This window comes from Parasteatoda tepidariorum, chromosome 2 (genome assembly GCF_982258835.1).
Source record: "Parasteatoda tepidariorum strain Cologne lab strain chromosome 2, Ptep-v5.0, whole genome shotgun sequence".
NCBI classification, from domain to species: domain Eukaryota; kingdom Metazoa; phylum Arthropoda; class Arachnida; order Araneae; family Theridiidae; genus Parasteatoda; species Parasteatoda tepidariorum.
In genome coordinates, this window is record NC_141756.1 from 65,672,311 (window position 1) to 65,699,108 (window position 26,798).

At 33.1% G+C, this 26,798-nt stretch overlaps 1 protein-coding gene across 1 annotated transcript in view; it reads left to right on the plus strand.

The window, feature by feature from the left end:
• The window catches only part of Dhc93AB (Dynein heavy chain at 93AB), a 115,076-nt gene that overhangs the window by 19,184 nt on the left and 69,094 nt on the right, over positions 1-26,798 (plus strand). The window contains exons 9-22 of the mRNA XM_087156600.1: positions 2,085-2,201; positions 5,836-6,101; positions 6,805-6,873; positions 8,100-8,220; positions 9,774-10,032; positions 12,520-12,767; positions 14,379-14,711; positions 15,982-16,188; positions 16,298-16,714; positions 19,078-19,353; positions 21,925-22,257; positions 23,196-23,441; positions 24,641-24,837; positions 25,724-25,973. Of these exons, the coding sequence (XP_087012726.1) occupies positions 2,085-2,201; positions 5,836-6,101; positions 6,805-6,873; positions 8,100-8,220; positions 9,774-10,032; positions 12,520-12,767; positions 14,379-14,711; positions 15,982-16,188; positions 16,298-16,714; positions 19,078-19,353; positions 21,925-22,257; positions 23,196-23,441; positions 24,641-24,837; positions 25,724-25,973 (3,339 nt within the window). The remainder of the gene's footprint in view (positions 1-2,084; positions 2,202-5,835; positions 6,102-6,804; positions 6,874-8,099; positions 8,221-9,773; positions 10,033-12,519; positions 12,768-14,378; positions 14,712-15,981; positions 16,189-16,297; positions 16,715-19,077; positions 19,354-21,924; positions 22,258-23,195; positions 23,442-24,640; positions 24,838-25,723; positions 25,974-26,798) is intronic.

Sequence of the window (26,798 nt, forward strand, 5' to 3'; positions counted from 1 at the left end):
TATCGTATTTTATAGTTTTAAAGAAATAAAAATAAAAAAATTAGCAAACGATTATTAGCGAAAAAAATATGAATGAAATTTTACGCCACTCGCGCTAAGTCAAGTTCCTCGTAAGTTTATCACATTTTAATATTAATCGCCCCATTAAATCATATCTTCATCGTCGCCAAATTATTATTTTTTTAAATAATTAATTTTAATTTTTCTCATTTTCTAATAAATGAAAACAATAGAAACTTTAGATTTTTCAATTGAAAAATATGTAGATTAAAATGGTATAAAAAAATCCCTACCTTATAATTCAAAATTTTTTCATCCTCACTTTAATTAAATAATAAAAAATAATAAATAATTATTAAAAATTATTTTTTTCATGAAATTATCTTTGGGTAAATGAGTTTTATGAGTGGGTGCAATTTTTTTTGAATTGCTTCATTAGTTTTTAAAATATGACTGAAAACGCAAAAAACGAAATTAACATTAAGGGGTCAAAACTTTGAATCGCTCTACTGACCAAACTATGGGAACCACATTTCCCAGATTGCGGCTACCCCCTACATTTTGAAGATAAGGAATCCAAATATGCAAAAAAAATTATATGTTTGTTCAGAGAAAGTACGTTTTTGTGTCTGATTTCGTAACTTAATTAATAGTTAGCACTAATTAATTAGCATATTTAAGGTCACCCCCCGGAACCATTAAGATTGGCACTTAGTTCGTGAAAATCCGATCATTAGAACGAAAGTTATTCAGGGTGATATCTTTTTTTTTTGCGGACTGTACATTCTCCGCAAAGCGGACACTCCCGTAACCGGATGCGGACAGTCATTTAGGCTCTGAAACGTTATTTTCCATCTCTTCAAACCGGACGCTATTTTTTATAAATTGAATAATTGAACTATTTCTGCTTTAAATTGCAAGGGGAAAAATGCAGCTTTTCACCATTTTCAAAGCATGTAAATTTTTTGCCTTATCCATAACTAAATGTATTGTTAAGCTATTTCTCTACTAAAGAATCAATATTTTTTTGTTTTATTTATTATTATTATTATTATTTAGTATTTTGCGTTGCATGCGTGTCTGCCCGATTTTCTCCGGAATTTTTTGATATATTTTTTTTTTGGAAAAAATTTGATCGATAATTTGGAAATGCTTTTAAAAAAATTTAAATTTTATTTTTTTTAGTGATGGATTCAAAATTATTTTTAAGGTCCTGATTTCATAGATAGATCGTCTAGATTTCACGAATTGATACTTAAAAATTTATATTTTGATCATTAAACTCATTTTAAGAATTTTCCTTTCTGATTCATAAATTGTTTCAACGAATTTTTTATTTATGTTCATGAACTGATTACTTATCTATCTTAAATTTATTAACTTGTGCCACGTCCATCTCGGTAAGAATATTTTTTCATCAATTGTCTTAATGAATCATCCTGTCATTTCTATGTTTCGTTAACAACTATCTCAGTATTAATGTGGAATTTGAATTTACCCTTTGAAAGAAATGATAAGCGATGACACCAAACTATCAGCCTTCTGTAATCAAGTTCTTAATATATGACACAACCACTTTATAACATGCCATTTACTCACTTTAACAAAATCAAAAGTTATTCAACAAAAATTAGTTAGATTCTATGTGTTAGCCATTTTTAAATAAATGAACAAGATTTATTAAACCTCAATGAAAACTAAATGAAGCAAAGCAATAATATTGCTATATCATTTTTCATTCTGTCAGTTATTGCTAATTTAAAATGAAAATGAATTCTAAACCTATTAAAAATAATAAAATAATAAGCTTGAGGAAAAAAACAGTTCAACTTTAGTAGACATAAATTGATGCAAATGTTTCTTTTCCCTTTTTTTGCCTATGAATTTATTTGCAGTAATGAAACCTCTTAACATTATGACTGACTCTTACATTTAAATTGTATTTTCACGGAATTAATATTTTTTAATTACATTCAAAATGCTCTACATGGTCACATAAATATTCAACGAGCAGTTTCTTTTTAATTGAAATTTTAAAGTCATCAAATTTTTATGCTTTTTAAAATATTATCATTCTTTTAAAGGAGTTTGAATCCGACATAGATCACTTTCATAAGAGAATACAAGAATTAGACGGTAGGCTTGGATCTGTGATTAAAGGCTGCATTCTTGGTTGTTCAAGCACCGAGGAAATGTGTAAGGTTAGTTGCATTATAGAATTTAATAAGAGAAACTCTAAAACAGGAGAAGGTAATAAAAGTTAAAAGAGGGGGATAGACCATGAAATGAAAATCAGAGACAATCTTAATACTAGTGAAGTTCATGAAGCAACATGCGAGGCTTGATTTGATGAATCGGAAGCATATGTATAGTGATCGTTGGCGTCTTGTGGAACAGAAACTATAAAATTTGCAAGTTCTGAGGAAGAAGATTACGTATTTGGCGAGAATGCTTTGCCAAGAAATGCGTTGTTACTTTATTCTAAAACTCAACTTCCAGTTTTTCAGAAACTGGTTAAGTATTTTGAAAAAATGGCTGGACAATTTTAAAAAAATGACAAAGATCCCCATTAGGATAATCATGATAAATTTTCGTATTTCTCACAAGCCATACGTAAAAGGAGACATTGCTAAGGAGTTGATTAAAAGTTTTCTTCCAGTATGAGATAGCTATGAAAAACTTATGGGCCAACTTAAAATTAGCTAAGGATGAGAGGAACTATTCATTCAAGTTTATGTGAGATCTATTTTCTCTTGTCCAAAAAAAAGGATTGCAAACAAAGAAAATTACTCTGAGGACACTATAATTTATTAGAGATTGAATTACGTGAGTTGGAGACCTTAGGCATAACTAGAGATAAGTATGCATTCACTTTGTTCCCTATGATAATTCGAAAAAAAGAATCCGTGAAAGTTCATGTTAATAATGTGCATTTCTAATAATAAAATATTTTATGTTGTATCCAGTTATACCAGGAATAATATTTATAAATAAAATCAGGAATTTTGTAGTCTTCTAATTGGTAATTTAATTCTAAAACACAATACTTTTCTAAGTACGATTACATGAAGTCAGTAATATTCACTAATTCTAATAAATTTAGTTTAGATAATTGACCAAGTGCAAAAAACTTTTATCAGTTTATATATTTATTCATTAAATCGAATAGTCAATAAATAAATACATAGTCATTAATCTAATAGTCAATAAATAAATACATAGTCATTAATCTAATAGTCAATATCTTCATATAAGCGATTTTTACTGATTCAAATGAAACCGCAAATAATTCTTTTGTGCTCATATTGTTAACTAATAGCATAAAATAACGTGAGATGCTTAGAAAAGCTTAGTCAAAAAGTAGCAATGTACTGCCAAAAGTCACCGATACAGTAACATTTCGTACTTCAAGCATTACGAAATAAATTAATACATGTTTGTAAACTGAAACAATAAATATATGGAAGGTAATATTCATTATTACTAATAATTATGGTTCAATATTACTGTCATTTTGATGGTCTAGTAATTAAATATCAGGGTTGGAGAGCCAAATTTTCCCTTATCGACGACTTTAAATAGTGGTTGGTAAAATTCTTTTTATGAAAATTTAACCCATACTTTGGTGAGCATCTAAGCCAAAACTTTTTACATTCCTAACAAGTTCGCTTGTAAAATAGGTTGAACTCCGACCCACCCCAGAGGGGTATACGGAGATAGGAATTTAAATTATTATTTTAAAAAATTACGCTAAAAACTAAAAATACAGTAAAATTTTGCCAAATGACAGTGGTGGTGATCAGTTAAAAGTGAATTGGGTATAATATAAAAAAAACACAACTACTTCCACTTAGTAGGAATAACATTTACCATGACGCAATGCTAAATTCTATGCCACTATCCACATAAATCAATTATTAATCAAAAATCGAATATTAATTACTTTTCTTTATAATGCAATAAAATCTGGCGAGCAGCTATTTAAACGATCAAACACTTCGTTTGTTTATTTGTGGCTTGAAGTTAGGCTCGCAGAAAATGCCGTTCATGGGTTAAATTTAGTAGGAATAACACAACCTGTGACGTAGGCTATAGTATACCCAATTAACTAAAAATTTTGACAGTTAAAAACATGTTTTAAAAGCAATGAAAGCTAAAAGCGCCGGTGTAAATGTCGAGAATTAAATGATTATAATAATAAGGAAACAAGAGATGAAAATCGAATTTCAAAACTAAAATCAATGAGAGCTAAAAGTCCTAAGTGTAAATGTCTAAAAGTAAAAGTCTGAATGGAAGTCGATGAAGTCTAAAATCACAAGTAGATGAAATTTCAAAATGTAAGGCTAAAAGTTGATCAGTATAAAATAACGATGACAAGTTCGATTGTTGGTTCATGACTGGGGTCAGTTGATTTGGGGCTAAAATCTCCTCGACGGTTTGTTTTATAATTTTAATCACAATTTTCCTGCAGGCCAACATTACAAAGAATTACTATATTGGCCTGCTGGTTATTATTAACTTATAGAAAATTCATTATTTTAAAATAAAGTAAATGCAAATTGCATTGCATTTATGTTTCTAAAAACATATTTTGATTTCAAAAATATAGTAATTGAAGAAAATAATTTCGTTCGCTGAGTAGTTAGGTGGCAGAAGAATTTTATAAATCATCTTGAACATTCGATTTCCTTAAAGTTTCATAATAATTAAAAAAAACGCATTTGTTCAGGTATAACTGAATAGTTTTAAAAAGTTTAAGTGAAGACGTGTAACGAACTTGCCCTTTGTATATCGTTCATATAAAATCTCTGCAATTTAGTTTTTTTGTATTTTCATCCCCTCAATGTAAGAATGAAAAAACCAAATTAAAGGTGTTTAATTACATTTTTACACTCTTACATCGATTGAGGGGATAAAAATGCGAAATACTAAACTACAAAGTTCATATATGAACGATATACAAAGAGTTTGTTGATTACTCACTTTCCAGAAGATCAGGAATATTTCCTATGAGACGTCTACCCCTGGATAAGCTATAGATCAAGTTATCCATATCTCATCCACGTAAAAAAAATATGGTGTATGTCTGATGGACGGCTTTTAGACTTCTACTGGATCTTCGCTGAATCATATATGAATATCTTGTGGTTGCGCATCTGGCGACCGCATGGATCTTCGTAGATCTTTGCGATGACGTCTAGTGGACATTCACAGGATTATTTTGTGCTATACGGGCAACAACGACAACACGCCAATATGGTAGGTCTTTCTTCTTGACTAGTAAAATGTAATTCGGAGTTAGTCAGCAAGCCAAATTTTCACCAAAATCAAGGTACCCGGTTTTACCCCACTCTTCCCTAAAGCTTGCTATCTAGGGAAAATACAGTCGAAACAATACTAGAGGTATAAAAAATCGTATTATTAAACCTTCTGCTTAGCTTTGTTGCCGTTGTTGTCTTTTCCAAGTAGTGCAGAGGAATAAAATAGCACCGAAGGTTTCCAAAATAGTCCTGGCAATGTCAAAGACCATTGGCGAATAAAGCAGTTGATAGTCTGTGGGATTTGGGTCTATGTTGCAGAGTTTAGACAGTGTAGAAGGACAATAAAAATATGAACTATGATAGTGCAATATCGGAATCTCGTTAGCTTTGATAGTGCATAATAATAATTGATAAACTTGGTCATACATTGTTAGATATAATATTTAGGCGTGTTAAAACAAAATGTCATTCATATTTGATACAACCCTAACATGGTACATAATAGTGCTAAAATTCTGGTTCTAAAATTCTGTTCTCAAGATAGTATGTACTAATTCCCCGTGTCTTCATCTAGGTGCTTCAGGTATGCGAGTTTCTACTGATGCGGACATTCATAGGATCTGTCGCCTTAGGTCTATGCGAGAAACACATAATGGATGCGGCAAATCAAGAGATGGATATGCTACTTCAAAAATTTTTCAATGAGTTGGGAGAGTCTGCATCGCCCAATCTTCAAGTGTATTTGGGAATGCCATCTGTATCAAGAATCGTTCAGTGGATTACGGATTTGAAACAGCAGCTATGCTCTGTAATTAACTCAGTAAATAGAGTTTGTCACTTGTAAGTTTCGCAATGTTATATCTAATGTATTTTAATTTTTAATTTACTTAAAGAGACTTTTTTCATTCAAAATAATAATTTTTCTTTGAGTTTAAAATACAATTGAAAGGCAGAGTTGATAAAGATTAAAAACACTATTGAATTTGGGTAAATTTGTTTCAAGGTTTTTAGGATGGGTAAAGAAATAAAGATTATGCCTAATTTTTATTTCCTATACTTTTTTAAATTGACGAAATCTATTATTCCTGTCCACTCATTTAAAGACTTTTTAATATTATAGTTCGTTCACCAGGAGTTGGCACTTGGCTCCGTCTTCATCACGCGTTATCCGATGATGCTATTTTCGGGAGACGGATGTAAACAACAAGGTTGCTATTTGGCGATCTTAAAACAAAATATTTATTTCGCAATCTTTAGGTGCATTTTTTTAACATTAAATATTTTATAAATTTATATTCAAAAATTGTCGTTAAGGAACTTCATTCACTGAGACTTTTCTTAATTTAATTTTTTTTCAAAAATGTTGCTTAAAACCTTCAGACGTTAAGCTCTTCAATTCTGCCGTATAAATTTGGTTTTTCTGATTCTAACTATATTTTAATAATTTTATAAGCTTAAAAATATTTTTTCATGAAGCTTTTACCCCGAAAAATTTAGTTATAATATCTTAATTTCATTTTTAAAGTTAATTTTATAATTATAGATTCATTGGGAGGAAATATGTAGAAGCCATAAAAATCAAAAACCAAAAGCTTGTTGACAAATTTACCGAGTAAGTAACTTAAGTTTTATATTTTCTATCTATATTTAAAACAAAGTGTATTTATTTAGTTTTACTAGGCAGCTGCTCCCCCTGCTCGCCAACCCCAGAACTGCGCAGTTCTTTTCGCATCGCTTTTCTAGCCCATTTTGCCTCAGTCCACTTATTCAATACTCAAGAATAATATAAATAATTGGAGGCTTTACCCTGCTCGCTATCGCTTACTAAAAGTTCTGTAATATTCGTTCAAAAGAAATGAATGCTATCAGGATTTAATTGCTAAAGTTTTCAGTTTTCTTTGTTTTTATTTTGTTTTGCAGCTCTTTAATATAAGAAACGTTCTAAATCTTGAAACTTTCTGATTAAAGTTCTAATAACTCGGTTCAAAATCCATGACAAAAAAAATTTCTAGTCGAAGAGTGATATTATGTAAACTTTATAGTATGTAATCATACTATCTAGTTTATCCTCATCTAGTTTATCTAGTTTACTAAATCTATCCAGATTTAATTGCTAAAGTTTTCAGTTTTCTTTGTTTTTATTTTGTTTTGCAGCTCTTTAATATAAGAAACGTTCTAAATCTTGAAACTTTCTGATTAAAGTTCTAATAACTCGGTTCAAAATCCATGACAAAAAAAAATTTCTAGTCGAAGAGTGATATTATGTAAACTTTATAGTATGTAATCATACTATCTAGTTTATCCTCATCTAGTTTATTAAATCTATCAGGATTTAATTGCTAAAGTTTTCAGTTTTCTTTGTTTTTATTTTGTTTCGCATCTCTGTAATATAAGAAACGTTCTAAATCTTGAAACTTTCTGATTAAAGTTCTAATAACTCGGTTCAAAATCCATGACGAAAAAAAAAAAAAAAAAGAAAGAAAATTCTAGGGGAAGAGTAATATTATGTAAACATACTAGTATGTAATAATACTAGTACGTAATCCTACTATCTAGTTAAAAACGTGATGGACTAAACTAATGTTAATTAAACTTAAATAAATTTTATGCAAATAAAGCAAAACATATACAATACTCAGAAAGAAAACTGAAGAACCAACATGCACAATTCGAGAAATATTTTCCAAACTAAATCTTAACAGCGCTTTGTAGTAATTTTTTTTGCATGTAAATCCTTAAAACATAACCTTTTTTCAAATCTTTTCTCCTAAATAAGATGAAAGCAAATAATAGTTTATGGCAAATATCTAAGATTTAATTAGTTTTTAAATATTTCAGATATTCAGAACAGAAGTTTGAAGAATGGTCTGCGAACATACCTCAGTTACTCCAGGAGAAACTTCATCAGCCATTGATTTCTCGAGAAAAGGAAGAAATTGATGTCAATTTTGACGTACAGGTATGTTTCAAAATTATAGAACTGGCTAAAATATGCGTGTAAGATCAGCACAGGCAAGTTTCTAAATTGTAGAAGTAATAATTATGTGTATAAAAATAGGTAAGATGTGTGTATGTTGAATAAATAATGATTTAATCATTCTACATTTACAAAAAGAAAGAATGATCGAATCGTTGCATTCAATTGTCAATGATAAATTTCTCTCTATAATGCAAATTCGAAAGCGCGAACTGGATTGTGTGTTGTTCGATGACTTAGCCTTTTCATTTGTTTTGCAGCGTAAAAATTGCAACACTTCGAATTTAAATTTAAGTAAAATTTGTGGAATAATTATCTAGAAATCTAATCTTAAAATGCGAGAATTTTTTTTGAATTTATTAGCTCAGAAACTATACGATTGATGCCGTTCAAATTTTGTCAATTAAAATAACATAATCTAAAATTATGCAAAAATTTTATATTTTAATATTCAAAGTTTTTTTCCGAATATTATTAAATAAAATTATAAAAAATAATTGAGTATTTTTTTTTACATGAAATTTACACTTTTGGATAAATGGATTTAAAAATTGGGTTTCAAAGATTTTCTATTCGCTTAAAAAGTTCTCGAGCCAATTTTTTGGGTTTACGATTACTAATGTTCAACTCGGTAGCCTTATAATTTTGAACCCAATTGAGAAGACAAGGGAACTCCCTGATCAAGTATTGGGAGAAATTTGCCATCGCGGAGGACTTTTTGGGGAAACTAACCTGCATTTTCGACACATGGAGAGGAAAACCATGGAGACTTCCTACGGTTAGCCTTACGGCAAGGGGATTCGGATCTATGATCCGTCTGCCACTGAGGATAATTTACGTCAGCAGTGTGGTCAGTGTGAGCCGGGTGGAGAATTCGTATCGATCAGCCATTGCTGGGATGCAAACCCGGTTCACCTCATTGGAAAGGCGAACGCTCTATCTCCTGAGCCACCACGGCTCTCCTTATTTTAATATTATAATTATAATCGTCGTTGAACAGCCGACCCAATTTTTGGGTTTGCGACTACTAATGTTCATCCCCGTTGCCTTGTAATTTTGAACCAATCCAGTAGACAAGGAGACTCCTGGATCAGTACACCCAGAGGTATGATTTGTTATGGGGACATAGAGGACTTTGTGACTCGACAGATTTAACGTGCATCAGTCACCATATACTACACTGCGTGTCTTCGGCCTGCGGGGATCGAATCTGCGACCTCTTAGACATGGGCCCAGTGCCCTACCAACCAGGCTATCCCGGCACTACTTATTTTGATAGTCTAGAATCAAAATCCAGTTTAAAAAAAGCATATTTATTCAGAAAAAATACTTTTTATATCTTATGTCGTAACTTAATAAGTAGCACTCATTTATTAGCATATTTGCGATCAACTCTTTGAACCATCAAGATTGGTTTTGAGTACGTTAAAATTCTATCATTAACACAAAAGTTTTCAGGTGATTTCATTTTTTTTGGCTCATTGTACTCACATTAGTTAGTTGCATTTTTTTATATTGTAAATAAACTTTTTCAGTTGGAGTTAGTTATAAAAGAAGTGAAACACCTCTTGCGACTGAAGGATGAAAGTTACATTCCCCAAGAAGCATTGACTTTTTACCACAAACGCGACACATTAGCCGAACAGAAAGTAGTTCTGAAATCAGTAGTGGATCGTTACAATGAATTAAAAAAAGATCTTTTGGAAGTGGAGCAACCATTAATGCTGCCCATGTTACGAAAGATGGATAAAACGTTAGAAGCTGGAGAAACATCCATCATATGGAGCGGATCTGGTAAGTAAATTTGCTTATGTACTTCCACAAGCTATTCCCATAAGTATGCTAATTTTATGTATGGAAGGATGCCATTGACACCTTCGAATTTTTGATGTTAAGGTAGAATAGAATTATTGAAATTAAATAAGAATAAATAATACAGCAATTAAAATCGGCTTATTAAATAAGTATATATATATAAGATTTTTTTAAAAGAAAAGAAAAAAACTACCAAAAATGATTAAAAATGTTTTAAAAATTCTTGAAATTTAAAAGAAAATTTAATGACAAAATGACGAAAAGTTATAATCTAGTTGTCAGCTTACACGTTTTTATCCACAAATTAGAGTCTTTTCTAACATTGTATTAATATAGCCAAAGCAAAATATATTAATACAATACGATGAAATGAACAAAAAAAAAATCAATGCGAAAATAAAACATATCAAGCTCTCTAATTTTCTGATATAATCGTGTGATGACGACGAGAATATATCTTTCCGTTATTTTGTTTTCTGACTGTTTGACTTCCTTTTTTTTGTAAGAAATTTAAAAAAAAAAATTTGTTGCTTTATTTTGGTAGTTTTAGGTCTTTCTCCTTTAGAACAGTGTTTTTTCCTTTTAATTTCTTTTCTTGTTTTCTTTGTTTTTATGTTATTATATGGGTTCTATGTAATTGCTGTTTATGCGTAGTTTATGAAACTTCTTAATTTTCTTAGTAAATTTCTCTTTTCTTGTCTCTTTATAGTAATATATGTACTGGCCATTACTGTACTGGCCATACACTACTGGCCATTAAAATTGCTACACTAGGAAGGAATGCAAATAACAGAATGATATTTATTGGGCACTTACATTATAGTTGGAGGAACAAGTGATTCAATTTTCAGGATATTTGGATGTATAGATCCTGAGATCCTACTCAGAGCAGCCTTCCCTGGCAGCAATAACAACAATTATTCTCCTGGTCATCGAGTCGAACGGAGATTGGATAGCATGGACGGGTACAGCATTACATGGAGCTTCAACATTATGCCACAATTCATAGACCGTAGTTACGGACGAGTGGAGGCGTGCCAGTCGTTCGGCAACCATTGACAAGACGTTCGTAATTAGTGAGAGATCAGGAGAACGTGCAGGCCAAGGCAACAGGCTAACATGTTCTGTGTCAAGGAAGGTCAGGAAAATGCGGTCATGCATTGTCCTGCTGAAATGTAGCATTATGGACGCCTCGAAGATAAGGCAGAGCAACTGGCCGTAACACATCAGAAATGTAACGGCTGCTGTTCAAAGTGCCGGCAATGCAAACAAGAGGTGATCGAGACGTGTATCCAATGGCACCCCATCGCTTCAGGATCGAGACGTGTATCCATTACTCCAGGTGGTGGGCCAGTATGACGATGTCGAATGCAAGCTGCCAATGGGCGTTCTCCACAATGTCGCCAAACACGGATGCGGCCATCATGATGCTGTATATATACAGAACCTGGATTTGTCTGAAAAGACGACGGCATGAAATTCCTGAGTCCAGGTTCGTCGTTGGTCACACCAATGGAGGAGCTCCTGTCTGTGAAGCAGCGTCAAAGGTATCCGAAGCCATAGTCGCCGTACTGACAGTCCATGCTGCTGCAAACGTCTTTGAACTGTTCATGCAGACACTTGTCGTCTTGCAAATGACCTCATTTGTTGACTCAGGTTTCGTGACGTGGCTGAACGATCCCTTAAGGCTATGTGGATAACATGTCTGTCTTCTCGGCTGTAAGTGATGGGGGCGGAGCTGCTGAGATTCTGCACGGCATTCCATAAGACCGTCAAGAACCCATCGATTCCATATTCTGATAACAGTCATGGGATATCGACCAGCGCGAGCAGCAATACTTCGGTTGATAAACCACAATCCCGGAAGGCCACAATTCGACCTCGATCAAACTCAGACACGTGCTGACAGGCATTTGTCCTTCTTACACGAGGCATAACAAAAACTTTTTTACCCAAGAACAACGCTCAAATTCGGTTTCTGCCTAAGAAACTTACTGTCAAATTTCTTTTTATATACACATTGTAGGCATCACTAACGCCGCCTGCTCTGCATGAATGAGCTGATAAGCTAATCATTTACATACCACAACATGCTTTATCCGTCCTGCAAATTTCACGTTCGTGTTGTGTCGCCTTCTTGGTGTAGCAATTTTAATGGCCAGTAGTGTATATATATATATACATGCCCCTATGTTAAAAATTGATCTTCAGTGGGTAATGGTGTATTAATTTTTTTTAGCATGAGTTCGTGTTTAATAATCCCATCTTAGTTCATGGGTTCCAAAAAGCCGTAGAAATATCCTTCAATGGTGACTAATAAATGGGGATGGCCTACAATTTTTCACTCGAAAATTAAATTTAATAAGAAATATTTATAAAAAACTAATTTCAAGTCTAAAAGAATTACCTTATGAAGGTGTTGATTATGCTTAATTATTTTCATTCTTTTTTTTTTTCATTTGTAAGGGGTATCCGAGTATTTGAAGGAAATTGATGCAACATCTGAGGACATTCATCTGCAGATACAAACAGCTAAAAAGAATCTACGTGAAATACAAAACATTTGTTTTACGTGGAGCAGCGACGAACCTTTACTCTCTGAAAATATATTACCACTGGATTTGTCCACTTTGAAAACAGCTGGATCACTGGTAGAACAAAAACTTTACTCGAAACTAACCGATGATGGGCACCGTGTCAATTCGTTACTTGAAGTACGTAAAAGCATGATTTAAACTGTTGCAAAACTAATTATTTTAGATTATTTAAGAAAAAAGCTTTTTGGATTAAAGAAGATTGAAAAACTGTCAGAAAAATTTTGTTATTGTGAACTGGTAACAGATAATTCTCGAATCACATTTTTATAATTATATTTATACTCACTTAAAATGGCATTAAATTATCTGGTAAAATGCCAAAAAATATTCTACATATTCGTCGTATTTAAAAAAGAAGTTGAAGATTCATTAAGTTTTAAACAAGCAAGAAATTATTTAAATCTGTGGAAAATTCTTAAGGAAAAGTGTTCTTAAATTACTTTTGCTAAAATGTTTAACGAATGAGAATTCATTGATTAATTATTAAATGAACTAACCTCATATTTTTTTCACAATGCGAATAGTACTTGAAAATAATTTGTGCGAAATATATGTCAAAAAAATAATTTTTCTGATCTCATGATGCGATGTTTTTGGAGCCGACCTTAAAAATTAATTATGACCTCGTGATCAAGCATTTTAATGAGCAAAAAAACAAGTTTTTTGAAGAAAAAAAATGAAAAGCTCATAACAAAACACTGATATCAGCTACAGTACCTATTATTTTCAAATTTAACAGAAATTAATCTTTCTTACTTATAGACGATCATCCTTTAAGACTTTCTGGAAAAAAAGTATTTATTTTTTATAATTTTACTTGATGGGCTTGGTGCAAATATCAAGTAGGTTCAGAGTTACAAACTGATGGAGAAGTCTTGATGAAATTAGTGATGACAATAGTTTTATGTAGTTTTTATCGCGCTATTTAGCAAACAAGAGAAGCATTTACCTTTAGAAGAGTTAAATTTGCCCCTGCTTTTTTCACTAATTAAAATATCTATATTGTTGACACATAAAAATGTGCTATTTTTTTTTCTTTTTGGAGGGGGAAGCGGCGGGGAAAATTTGAACTCATCCGGTTTTCAAATAGACCTGAAAATAATCACTCCCTACCCGCCGTGTGGCGAATCAACGAAAAAAAGTGGCGACTTAAATTAAATAAGCGACCAGTCGTTTTTCCTAATCTCTTTTTATTTTTTTATTTTTTCTCTCTTTTTTTAAAATTTTTTATTGCGCTTCGAATTTTCTTGCGCAGTGAAGCCAAATCAGTATGTTTAACTACCTTTTTTGTCACATATTTATATTATCTTTCAAATAGAATTAACTTTGTATAGCCGTAGATTATTTCTAATATGAAATTTTTTTTTAAAAATATACATAATTTAATCGAAGCAAAAATTAAAAAGTTAATTAAATGAATAAAAGTGATTGAGTGAAATTAAATGAAAAAACTATTGACTGAACAGAGCCTGTCGGTCTTAATCACCGAACTATCAGTGACTACTAAGTTATTAGAGTCTACCGACTACTAAACGACTACTAACTACACTGGCTACTAACTGAAAATTTAAATTTTCAGGTCTAATTTCGCCCCAAGCTCCTCAATTGTCCTTTCCTTACATTCTTCAATTTTAGTATCTTAAACATACAAATTTTCTGAACATGCTGTAATAAACCTGTATATACCATAATATTCAATGTAGCTAATAAATAACAATGTTTTTACAGCAAAACAGAGATCTGTTCAAAATCAGCTGTGATCAAGAGAAAGCCTGGGATGCTTATGTTATTTTTGTTGATAACATGGTGAGAGAAAATCTGTTCTACTTGGTCAAAGGAAATCTATTCTTTCTCTTGCAAAACACAGAATCGGATGGTCAGACAATATTTCTGATCCATGTCCATCTCCACTCCAACTCTCAACTGGGGTTCAAACCGCCATTAGACGGCCCGAAGGAGAAAACTATGCAAGGTTTGGTGGAAGGGATGGTAGAAAGTCTCTTCAATGTGACAAAGCTTGTCCCGAGAATCGATAAAACTCATGATTGTAAAGAATACTTGGTAAGTTCTGTATAGGTACCTATTGAAAATTTTGATTCGTCAGATTTTAAGTACTCTTATTTTTTTTTTCATCTTTAAACATTGGTTTGTGACCCCTGCATATTATTTTACTTCAATTTTGATACCGATTCCATCATAATATTTATTAAGTTATCAGTTTATGAACACCATGTATATTTTCAGAAAATTAGCTAAAAAAACGTAAAAATCACTCAGCTTGGGTATTTTTATAGATGGAGATCATATGTGTTTCTCTCTTATATTTCAAAATAATTCATTGCAGTATTTTAGAAAATCGCACTCCATCATCTGGTATGAATAGTACGATTATTCTTTTTTGTAAAGAGTCGTAAATTTTATTTTCCCTTTCCATATTTTGTTTCTTTCTAAATGTTAGCGGCAATACAGCCCACCATACTATCTAGCTCAGTGGTTTACAAATCGTGTTCCATTGAACCTTAAGGCTTTGTGGATGAGTTAGCACTTTTATAAGTTTCTACTTTTATAATTAGACCTTTTACTAGTACTTTTACGCGAGTTGGTACTTTTTATAGCCAGTGATAAGTTTTGAAACCAATTCATAATTCATTTAATCTTTCGATTGCCATTATGATATTATTTCAAGTAAAATTCCAAAGAAATAGATATGGTATTTTTTTAAAAGAAAATATATTTTAATAGCAATATATTGAGCAAATTATGAAAAGAAACATTTATAAAATATTGCATGAGTATTTCCCTTTATGCTTTTCAAATCAAAATAAAATAACTAAATTCTTTAATAAAGCAATATGATGTTTCCCCTAATAACTATTTTCAACGCAGTTCCTTTAAGTTTTCATTTCGAGCCATAATTTGCCTTATTTTATTCATTTTCAGTATATATATATATATATATATATATATATATATATATATATATATATATATATATATATATATATAGCTCGAGAAGGACTGTATATTTGACAGTTGGACATAAAGCATAATGTATGATGCATAATAACAAAACTTTTAAAAATCTTCATGCCTCTAGTTAAATATTTAAAAATGGTCTTTCATGGGTTATAACGTTCACAATTACCTTAATAATCTTTATTTATAAAGTCGAGGCTCCGCCGAAAGATGATTGATTATTTAGGGTTCCGTAGCCGAAACATTTGTGAACCGCTGATCCAGCTTATCATTTTTCATATTATGTCCTTTCATCTATAATTATATTTCGCTTATAATACTTTGTACTACGTAAACTGTTTGACTTTTACTTTAGACTGAGCTGGAGAGTTTGCAGGATCTTCAAGATATTCGAGATGAACTGAAAGAGAGGTTGTCAGCATCTACTCGAGATGCCGAAGAAGTCCTTCTAGATGTCCATTCTTATTCATACCTATGGAAGGAAGAACCAGAATCTGCTATCAAATCTCTCACTTCCAACCCTGAAGATGCACTCAATAACGCATCACAGGTTATCGAGCAGGTAAACTAATTTTTAATCTTCCAATTAAACAAGTAATTAAACGAATTTGTGTATAAAATAATGAATGGAGCATTTTACAAACAATAATTAAGCCATATTTTATTCGCAGATTCGAAACTGTGATGCTCTGAGTACGCAAATTAAGGAGAACATCAAACCTTATCGAATGGTGAGAGAATGGCTCAGAGTGGACCAAACCAGTTTTAAGGAATATCTTTTGACTTCCGTCAATAACTGGCGTAATCGTTTCCAAGAGCTTGTTTTAGAGAGTGTTTACAGCTGTCTTATGGATTTGGACAGATTCTGTACTCTAACTGAAGAGGAATTAAGAAATGAGTCTAAACTCTCCACAACAACTGATCAAATGGATGCCACCTCCCTGCTGAAGATCATTACTCGCATTCAAGCTGTTCAGGACAGAAAAACCACTACTGATGATATGTTTGGATCATTGAGCTCTGTCGTTAGATTCTTGAAAACGGAATGCAACATTAGTTTAGACGTTAACATTCAAGCTCTTCAACAGGTCTCTTTATTCGTATCTTATTTTTTTCTTCTTAAAATTATAAAATCAACAAAATAGTTGAGTTACATTATAGTTCTAACTAAATGCAGTGTAAGCATAATATCAGTGGTCATGCCGGCTTTACACAGCAAACAAATGGATCTTCGTAATTTGAATTGGAAGTATTGTACATTATTTAAATCTGCAAGATTTACATTTGTGCTGAATTGGTTCTTACTAACCTGACGTGAAGTATTTCCGGCCCCCGAAATCTCTTAGAGGACGTCCTGGCCATGTTAAAAGCGTACAGTAAGGAGAGATATGCGAGCTTCGAAAGGTTGCTTAATAACTAATGGCTAAATAATAACAGTCTGTACTCGATCCTCATCGATTCCTGGAGGCTATTTTGGCACAAAAACCCACGACCCAATGACACGAAGCAGTGGGAATTGAGCCCCAATGGTTGAACTTCACACCTTTAATAGGTTCTTAGTCCTATTTGTCTTAGTTTGAGTCCTTGGTATTGAGAGAGCCGAAAGCGCGGAGTCTAGTTCGACAAGTAAGAGTTTCCACTGACGTTCTTGATCGTACAAAATCGTATCTCAGCATCGGTGATTTCACCAGCGATTGCCTCTATTACTTGAACGGTGATATAAGGTGGCATCACTTTGCAAGTCTCAATCACTACAAAGTACTGCTTCTGGTATCACTTTGCAAGGGAACAAAGCAAGTCTCGGTAACTATCTCGTCACGTGATATTGACGTCAATATCACAGAGTTTTGGGAAACGCTTTCGTGTCAGCAAATCTAGCTCATTTTTGAATTGTTTCTAGCGACTACTCATATACATGTGGTAACTAGATTCCATTGCTCTCACCTTAATTGAAGCTGTTGCAGTGACAATTTTTTTAACGGTCAGGATTACAACTTTTTACATATATTTTTTATGTGATATTAACGCAAAAAATTCATTCTTCTTCAAGACGTCAGTTTAAAAGGTTTGCTTACAGTGTGCAAATTAAAAAGATATAATTTTAAATGACTTTCCTTCTAATGATCGGATCTTCACAAACTAAGTGCCAATCTTAATTGCTCAATAGGGTAATTTCAAATACGTAAATTAATTCATGCTAACTATTAATTCGCTGAACAAGCATGCCTTTATTTTCAACAAATTTAAATTTTTGATTATCAATATATGAAAGCCGCAAACTAGAAAACAAGATCCCAATAGTTATGGCAGGACAGCGGACGACAATTTGGGTCCCTTAATGCCAAATCCCTTTTATGCATATTTAACTACAGCCCAGGAGTTCTAAAATGAATCAAACTTTTTTGCACACGTTTATAAAATTCATTTATTCAAGGATGATTCCGTGTAAAACATAATTTTCAATGTGGTTTTATTATTTTGTTTAGCAAAGGTTAAAAAAAATTTCAAATTGTAAGGTGTATTTACGTACTAAATATTTTAAGCAAAATCAGTTAAATAATTTTTGAGTTATCAAAGGCACTTTTTTAAAATTCTGATTTTTTACAAATTATTCGACCGATATCATATAAATTTCGTGTTTTGCCATTTGAAATTATGTAGTTAAAAATAATGCAAAAATTTGTATACTTCACATTTCAAGATTTGTTTTGTCTAATTTTATTCATTAAAAATGAGTTTTTCTATGGAATTTTCAATGGAAAAATAAATTTATAATTGCGTTCAAAGAGCTTTTGATTCGCTTAAAAAGCTCTCGAATTATGGCATAATACGCAAAAAGTGAAAAATTTACACGGAAGGGCTCACAATTTCAACCGCTTTCTTACCAAAACTAATGAACTATATTTTTCAGATTGTGAGTCTCCCCCGTCTCATGTTTTGTAGGTCAAGTATCCGATTCCGTCGAAACAAAGAGAAAGCATGTTCTTATATCTCATTTCGTAACTTAAAAATTCGTCTGCACTAATTAATTAACACATTTTAAGCTGCCGTACATCCTCGGTTTCTTCGCAGGCTGATCAGAACGGTCACCTACAAGCTCACCCATCGTTGCTTGTGATGGTTGACTTCGGTGAATAGTAATAAAGAGAAGATAACATCAGATGATTGTAAAAAATCTTATCCGATTTATTAGTCCGATTAAAAAATTGTTAAAAAAGATTCATTATCTGTTGAACAAATGTACAATCACCTAAATAAAATAATGGCTAAAATCGAAAAAGAAATGATTTCATTTTGATTTCCTTCTGAAAATCAAACTTTAGAAACAGCAAATAAATGTTTAATGTCAAATTGTTATTGATTAAATATGAATTATTATTGATTAAATAACACATAATTTAATCTCAATTAATTCGATGTAAATTGTTAAAATGTAACTTAATTATTTCAGAATCTTCCTGAACGCTGGAAGCAAGCAAAGAAATTATCCGAAACCTGGCGTCAACAGATTGCAACTCCCATGGCAAAAGAGGCATCGACTGTACGAGTTCAAGTTGCCGCCTTCAGCACTCGACAAATACAATTTCGCGAAGAGTTTCGGAAGTCTCCAGCCTTTTGTCGGGACTGTCCATTTCCTGTGGAAAGCATGCTTCAGAAGCTGGAAGACAACATTCGAGTTCTACAGACAGAAGTTGTTGAGTTAACGAAGTCTGGAAAATTATTTGAGGTGGGATGATTTGTATTTTTTGAAAATTGTTACATCTAAGAACAAGAATGGAATAGAAAACATTTATTCAAAGTTTTAGATATTACAGAGGCAGGATAAGAATTTTAAAAGAAAATGCTTGGCTGGATATCATGTTGCTCAGAACTTTCAAAATCGGCATCGGTATTAGCAAATTATTCATTTAAATATTATTTTTCTATACATAAAAACATTTTCTTGGCAGCATAATAATTGAAATTTAAAAAAGTTCTTGGCCGCACCTAGAACTTTTTTAAATTTCAATTATTATGCATTTTTTTAAATTAGATCTCGAAGTTAAGAAATATTTTGAACTTTTTGTAAAAGTTTATAAATTTGTATTAGCTAGTCTGAGGAATCTTGGGTTTGCATTTATATATACATCGAAGCATTATGACCACCCTCCATCTATAACAATGTGCTCGCCCAGGTTTTCATGGTTTCTCGCCCAGGAACAATGTTTTCATGGGGCACATTAGGACCCATAATCCTCCTAGAACAATCCCTGACGTCTGTAAGCTACTTGAACATAGTTGCAGACCAGGTTCACCCATTCAGGGCAACAGTTTTCCCTGCGGGGGATGGGGTTTACCAACAGGATAATGCACCATGTCATAAGGGTCGAATCGTCGAGGGACATTCCAGTGACTTTCAAGTCATGTCTTGGCCCCCAAATTCACCTGACCTTAATCCAATAGAGCATTTGTGGTCCTACTTGGAAAACCAAATTCGTGCTGCCACGCTACCCCCTCGCAATGTGAGGGAATTGCAGGACCAGTTGGTGAGCGCTTGGTACCAGATACCTCAGACTACCTATCAGCACCTTGTGGAATCAATGCCATGGCGGATGCTAGCAGTTTTGAGGGCTAAAGGTGGTCCTACATGTTATTAACAGGGTGATCATAATGTAATGGCTCTTCGGTGTATGTGTGTGTTACTGTGAATGACCGAAATTGGTAGTTGTTGACTACCACTGATAAATATTGACAATCACATAGTCGCTTTAGTAAATGTCCAAAATATATGCTAGGTCTATTTAAGTGCCACTGACCGGTATATATTTGCCCGGTATGCCTTACATCAATGCTTTTTTCTAAGCTCAACTGCCACTGACCGTGCATTCAACCGGTACTCCGAACATTGACGTTTCTCCTAATCTATCCTAGGAAGATATTAAAATATCGTATAAGTACAATAATATCAACAAATACATTATCATCAAGTCAGATATAACTAATATTTTGGACATTTACCAAAGCAACTATGTGATTGTTGACATTCACTGGTACTTAGTTTTGCGAGCATGTAAATCTACCCATCTACGACAATCACTACAATGTATTTAGTTTCGATGTAGCAGCTTAATAAAGAAGGCAAAACAGTGATTCGGTGAATCAGATAATGGAAAAAATGGATAAATCAGTTTATAAATAATGAAATTAAAAATTTATGAGGATTACTCAAATGAAAGTGGATATGGGTGTAGCGTCAAAAACATATTTGCTATAGTAGAACCGTCTTTCTAGGTTGGAACAAAAAGTAGAAGATATGCATTTCAGATTGCATTCATTTAAAGTGGATGTAAAGTTGCACTAAAGATGGAGTAAATCAGAATAGAACAGCGTGCAATGGTAAGACTTTTAATGCTTGAAGGTTTGCGTGCAGCATAAATTCATTTTTAAAATGGAGGCTATTTATATCCTATCTAAGGATAAATAGCCCGAAACATTGAAAAAATGGAGTAAAAGTTGTTGTAAAAAGGTATAAGTATCGGATATAGCAAAACCAGTTTAATCAACACCGTTATTTCCAATGGATATCTTTAGCCGTTGTTGATTAAATAATGAAAGGCGATCTTAACATATTGCATGCGGACAACGTTTCCAAAAAATTTTTTTACAGCTGTTATACTTTTAAACTTTCTTTAAAAAAAGTGGTAGGCAAGATTTTTTAAAAATTGGAGAAAACTTGTCACTATAGCTGCAACTTCAATTTAAAAAATCACTATGAGGAACAATTTTAAGTACTGATTAAATATATACTGAATCATTTATGTTTGTAGTAATCACGAATGGATAATTTCTTCGAAAAACGGAACAAAAACGAAGTAGTTTTGCTACCACTTTTTAATCTCTTGTACGGATCACAGAAATTTCGAAAATGTATTTTTACATGACCCGTTTGAAATGCGTTTAACGTTATGACTTGTTATATTTGTGTAGCACTCTGAGCGAAGGCACGATGCAATCACCTTCCGCATCTAAAAATCATACACTATGCGTTTTTCTATTCTATTTTAGACTCATTTTTAGTGCGATTTTACATTTGTTAAAAATGCTCTCGTGGGAAATGGTTCTGCGTTGCATGAGAGAACTTCAGTTCATTCTTTCTACCTTTTTTTTTAATATAACCTTTAGTGTTGTAATTATTGTTATCGCTACTGTATTTCTGAAAGCTTTCACACTTATCGCCACTTTCCATTTGAACAATTCTTATATACATCTTAATACGGCCTTCGACACCCACAATTAAAAAAAAAATTTCATAATTTAGGTACATGTACCGGAGTTCAGCCAGCTGAAGCAGTGCGAAAATGAATTGGCGTTGCTCCGTGAACTCTGGAAGTATATAGGGGATGTGAAAAAGCAGCTGACTGAGTGGGAAAACACTCCTTGGACAAGAGTAGATTTAGACGCATTGGAGATGCAGTGTAAAGTGTACATGAGGGACATTAAACTAATGGACAAGGAAATGAGATCTTGGGATAATTTCATTTGGCTCCAAGAGACCATAAAGAATATTCTTGTGGCCCTTGGTGCTATTCATCAACTAAGAAATCCGGCCATTAAAGAGCGTCACTGGACGAGACTTTCTGCAGCAACTCAGGTAATTTCTTTTCTTCTTTTTAATTTCAACTTTTACTGGAAGCGAAAGTAAACTTAGTCGGTAATAACGATGTTTACATAAAGATTTTGTTGTTGTTGTTGTTGCTTATCCGCTCTGTCTGACGGAGTCAGACAAGATCCACGAGTTCGCTGACTGAAAGGAAGTCGAACACTAGGAGAGGATTGCTAAGGAGATCCTCTTTAGAGAGTCCCATGCAATCCAAGAGGTTCTCAGGAGAAGCCTGATGAATTTGGCACAAGGTGCAGGTGACGAAGGTTTTCCTGCCCTCGTTGAAAGTGAGGCACTTGATGTGACCGCTAGCAAGCCTTGATTGAACAGTCCGGGTACGTCTGTCGCACTGGAGGTCAAGGGACAAACCCGGTTTTGATCCCTTGTACCAATTTTGGGTTGGGGGTGTTTTTCACTCCTTCGAGATTTTTGATTTTTTCAGAGAGTGTAACTCCAAAAAAGTAAGTGTGGAAGAGGGAGTTGTTGTAATCCTGCAACCCTCCTTAGCAAGAATATCGGTCATTTCATTCCCGTGGAGATTCACATGGGAAGGTACCCATTGCAAATAAACATCATGATTAAATGAAATGAGCTTTAATTTAAGCAGGATAGAGGTGCTGATCCTGTCGCCCACTAGAGGTCAATTACTAAGGTGGTGGAGAGAACTACGGCTGACAGACAAGATCCGTAGGTCACCATAATCCTCTTCGAATAGAATAGCTTCTAGTCCCAGGTATTTAAAAAGCTTTAGCTTTTTGATGGTTCTTTTATTTATTTTTATTTTTTATTCTTAATTTTCTATTTTTTTAAATTCAACATGCTTTTTCATTTGACTCTTCAATTAATAAAAATCTGGAGGAGGATTGTTAAGGAATTCAAGATTATAAGTGGCACAAGAAATCTATTTTAAGAAATAAGTTTTTTTCCAGGTTTCATTGTCAGTCACTGATCTGACACCGTTAGGAGAATTGCTTTCTCTGGAACTCCACCGTTTCGAAGAAGTAGTGGAAGGAATAGTTGAGAGGGCATCCAAAGAGTTGGCTACTGAAAGAATCCTAGCAGAACTCGAGAGCACATGGTCGGAGATCGTTTTCGAACGCTCAACGCAGCAGAGGACGGGACACCATATTCTTCACATTTCAGATGTTCTTATTGCAACACTCGAAGACAATCAGGTATGAAAGCAATTATTTTTAAGAATTAGTCAAAATATTCTAAAAGTGATTTTGAAAAAATATTCAAAAAAAAATCCAATTTTAAACTTGCCCATTTACTATTATAAGTTTTCGAACGGAATAGAGGTATTTTGTTAGCTTTTGATGCTAAATGCATATTCATGAATTAGATTGTCAAGCAAAACTTTACTTTTTTCCCTCCATTTATTGATAAATGGTGGTCCGATGGCTGAGTGGTAACGTTTCACACTTCCGCGTCACAGGTTCGAACCGGAGTTCGGACTGGGATAATTAATTCAGTCTTTCATCTCGTCAGTGTGACGATAAAATGAGTATCAAGCATGCTTGGGTACTAAATGCTAGGGATACCATGTTACTAGGGATACCCGAGGTCAAGAAAACTGGGATAGGCACAGCCTTCCTTGGGCTGCCATGCCACCGAGTTTAGTTTTAGATAAATGCCCATTTTAAACAGCGATATTTGTAACTAAATTGCAACGTAGATCGGAAAATCGCAGAACAACTGACATGCGCAAATGGGATATTAGAGCAGTGATGGGAGGCTATTATTAACGTTTTCTGTCGAATACAATAAAGCACGACGCTGAAGTAAGCAGTGTCGTTTTTATCAATTCAAATCATTTTTTCAAAAAGTGACCAGCAGTCTTGGATTAAAATCAAAGTAGCCATGGCGAAAACGCATTGCAATGTTATCAGGAATCTTCTGAAATCTGTGCGGAGAATGCGTATCCATATAGGATGATTACACGATTTGCCAAAGTTTCCAGTGCTGCTTGGACTGTGAATTTGCAAAGCACAGTTCAGCCATATATTTCTCATTGTCACATTAACATCGTGAGTGGTATCTTTTCAATAGACCATCAATTATCCGTTGAAGTTGGGTATAGTCCTGAAATAATTTGACACATACTTAAGGAAAAATTTTAACGTCTGGAATGTCGTCTCTATCTATGATCCAAGTATTGAAGCGTTCCAAAACTGACATCGGTGAAATAACACTTTGTTAACGGTATCATATGGCTTCCTGGCATATGGTACAATACATTTCTAGGTACAAACCATTGAAGGTACAGATTTACTTTATTGACAACTGTCGTATTTATTTTATCACTATGTTTAATACAGTCTTTTACTTTCAGTATCCAAAGAGCTTGATTCATTATGATTGATTATTGTAGGTTCAACTCCAGAATTTAATGACATCAAAGCATGTGGCCCATTTTCTCGATAACATAACTGAGTGGGTTAAGAAATTGTCTCAAGTAGAATCAGTGACTGGTATTTGGGTAGATGTCCAGAGAGCGTGGTCACAAATGGAGAGTATTTTCATGGGATCTGAAGACATCCGAGAACAACTGCCAGAAGACTGTGAGAGGTGATGTAAAATCATAATTTACGTTAAAAGTTTCGTCTGGTCCGTAGTAACTAACTTATATTGATAACTTTTATTGATATAGCTATCAATTACTCTTTGATAGTCAGAGTTACAAAATCATGACTTCAATGTTTGAAGACACGCATGAGTTAAATGCATGATTATTCAAGTTAAGACTATTTTGCAAAGATTCTGTCGTCTTTTTTATGAATATTATGCTATTTTCATAACTGTTGAAAGTTTACAACAGTCATTCATGCTGTTAAATCAAGTCTAGCCTTTTAAGTCTAGCAGCGCCTTGAAAATGCCGCCAAACATCAATATAAAGAAAAGCTAGAGTTTTTTTTTAAAAATGTAAAAGTTTTTTTTTTAAAAATTTATTTTCGTTTCTGCAAATATTGAAAACATTTTTTTATATCTAAATAGTTATTCAACGATGTATTATCTGGGTTTACAAAAATTTGCAAAAATTGGCAACTATTCTGTAACTTAGAAAATTTTTGATCTAGAGGAAAAAAATCACTCAAAATTGGCAATTTTTAATAAAGTTTATTAGTTTTTTAAGTAATAAATTCATTTTGTTCGTTTGGAAGCATAAATATTTTTAACGGTAAGCTGGAATTTATAGTTTAAAGTCATAACTTTCCCACGAGTGAAACTGAAACTTTTCTATTTTTCTATTTTTTTTTACTGTAGAGTATCAAAAAAATGTTAATTTTGATGTGAGGAGTGAGTGAGGTTTAAAGATATATTCGATATATTTGATATTGATGCTTTGTTGTGTTTTTATTCATTTAAGTGATAACATGGTGTTCTTTTATAATAATCTAATTTACGGAATTTACGTTTTTTGTATATTTAAATCGGTTGAAACATTTTCTTTTAGGTTTAAGTTAATTGATGCTTCCTTCAAACGATTGGTTGATATTCTCAGTGCTGAAACTGAAACAGTAGTATCGGTATCTGCTCGCCCTGAAGTTCACAAAGATTTGGCTCATTTGCAAACAGAGTTAGCTCTTTGCGAAAAAGCGCTGGCGTCTTACTTAGAAACAAAAAGGAGAGTGTTCCCGAGATTTTACTTTGTGTCATCCGCTGATTTACTCGACATTTTATCCAATGGAACTCGACCACGCACAGTGAGTAATAATTTTCTTATGTATTTCAAGTTAAAGCTTTCTTTTTCCACCATCAGCTATTAATCTCTGTAATGGCATTTAATGGCTTGTATGCTGTGATCAGTTGATCAGTTGTTTTGTTTTGCTTAGACATGGACTATGAGAGAGTGTACTGAAAAGTTGTTGTAAGAAGAGATGAGACATAAAAATAGAATTTGGAACAGTATGGGAAAACAGTTCATAGAGAATAAGAACAAATAAAGGAATCTATAAGACTCTATGATTGTTACAAGGAATCAGATAGTGCCACGAAGCTAAAGAATAAGTAGAATCCAATGGCTAGTTCATGTAGATTTAGATCTAGTGAATTTTATGGATTTCCCTGTGAATCTAGACCCAGTAGAAAACCTGGAAGTAGTTGGAGAGATCACGTGGAAGAAAAATTGAGGAGACTGAAAGTTATTAACTGGAAATAAGGAAAAAACAACTCGTCGCGTGGAATGGTAAAAGCTCTTAAGCTTCATCAAGGGTTAAAGAACTAACGACGATGATGATAAATGAATGATCCTTCATAAACCTTTATTTCTCTCGTTTAAACGTTGATTACCCCTAGTGACGTCAAGAACTCGACCATATAGATCTATTTGATCCCCAGACATCGTGGAAGACCTAAAACAAAATAGAAAAATCAAGTCAAAGAAATATTAAAAAGACTGAGAGAACTGGAAGTAAAAAACAACTAATCGTGTGGAATTATGAAAGGGCTTTTAGGAGCTCAGGATTCATCAAGAACCGTCGAATTAACGATGATAATAAATGAATGATCCCTCATAGACCTTTATTTCT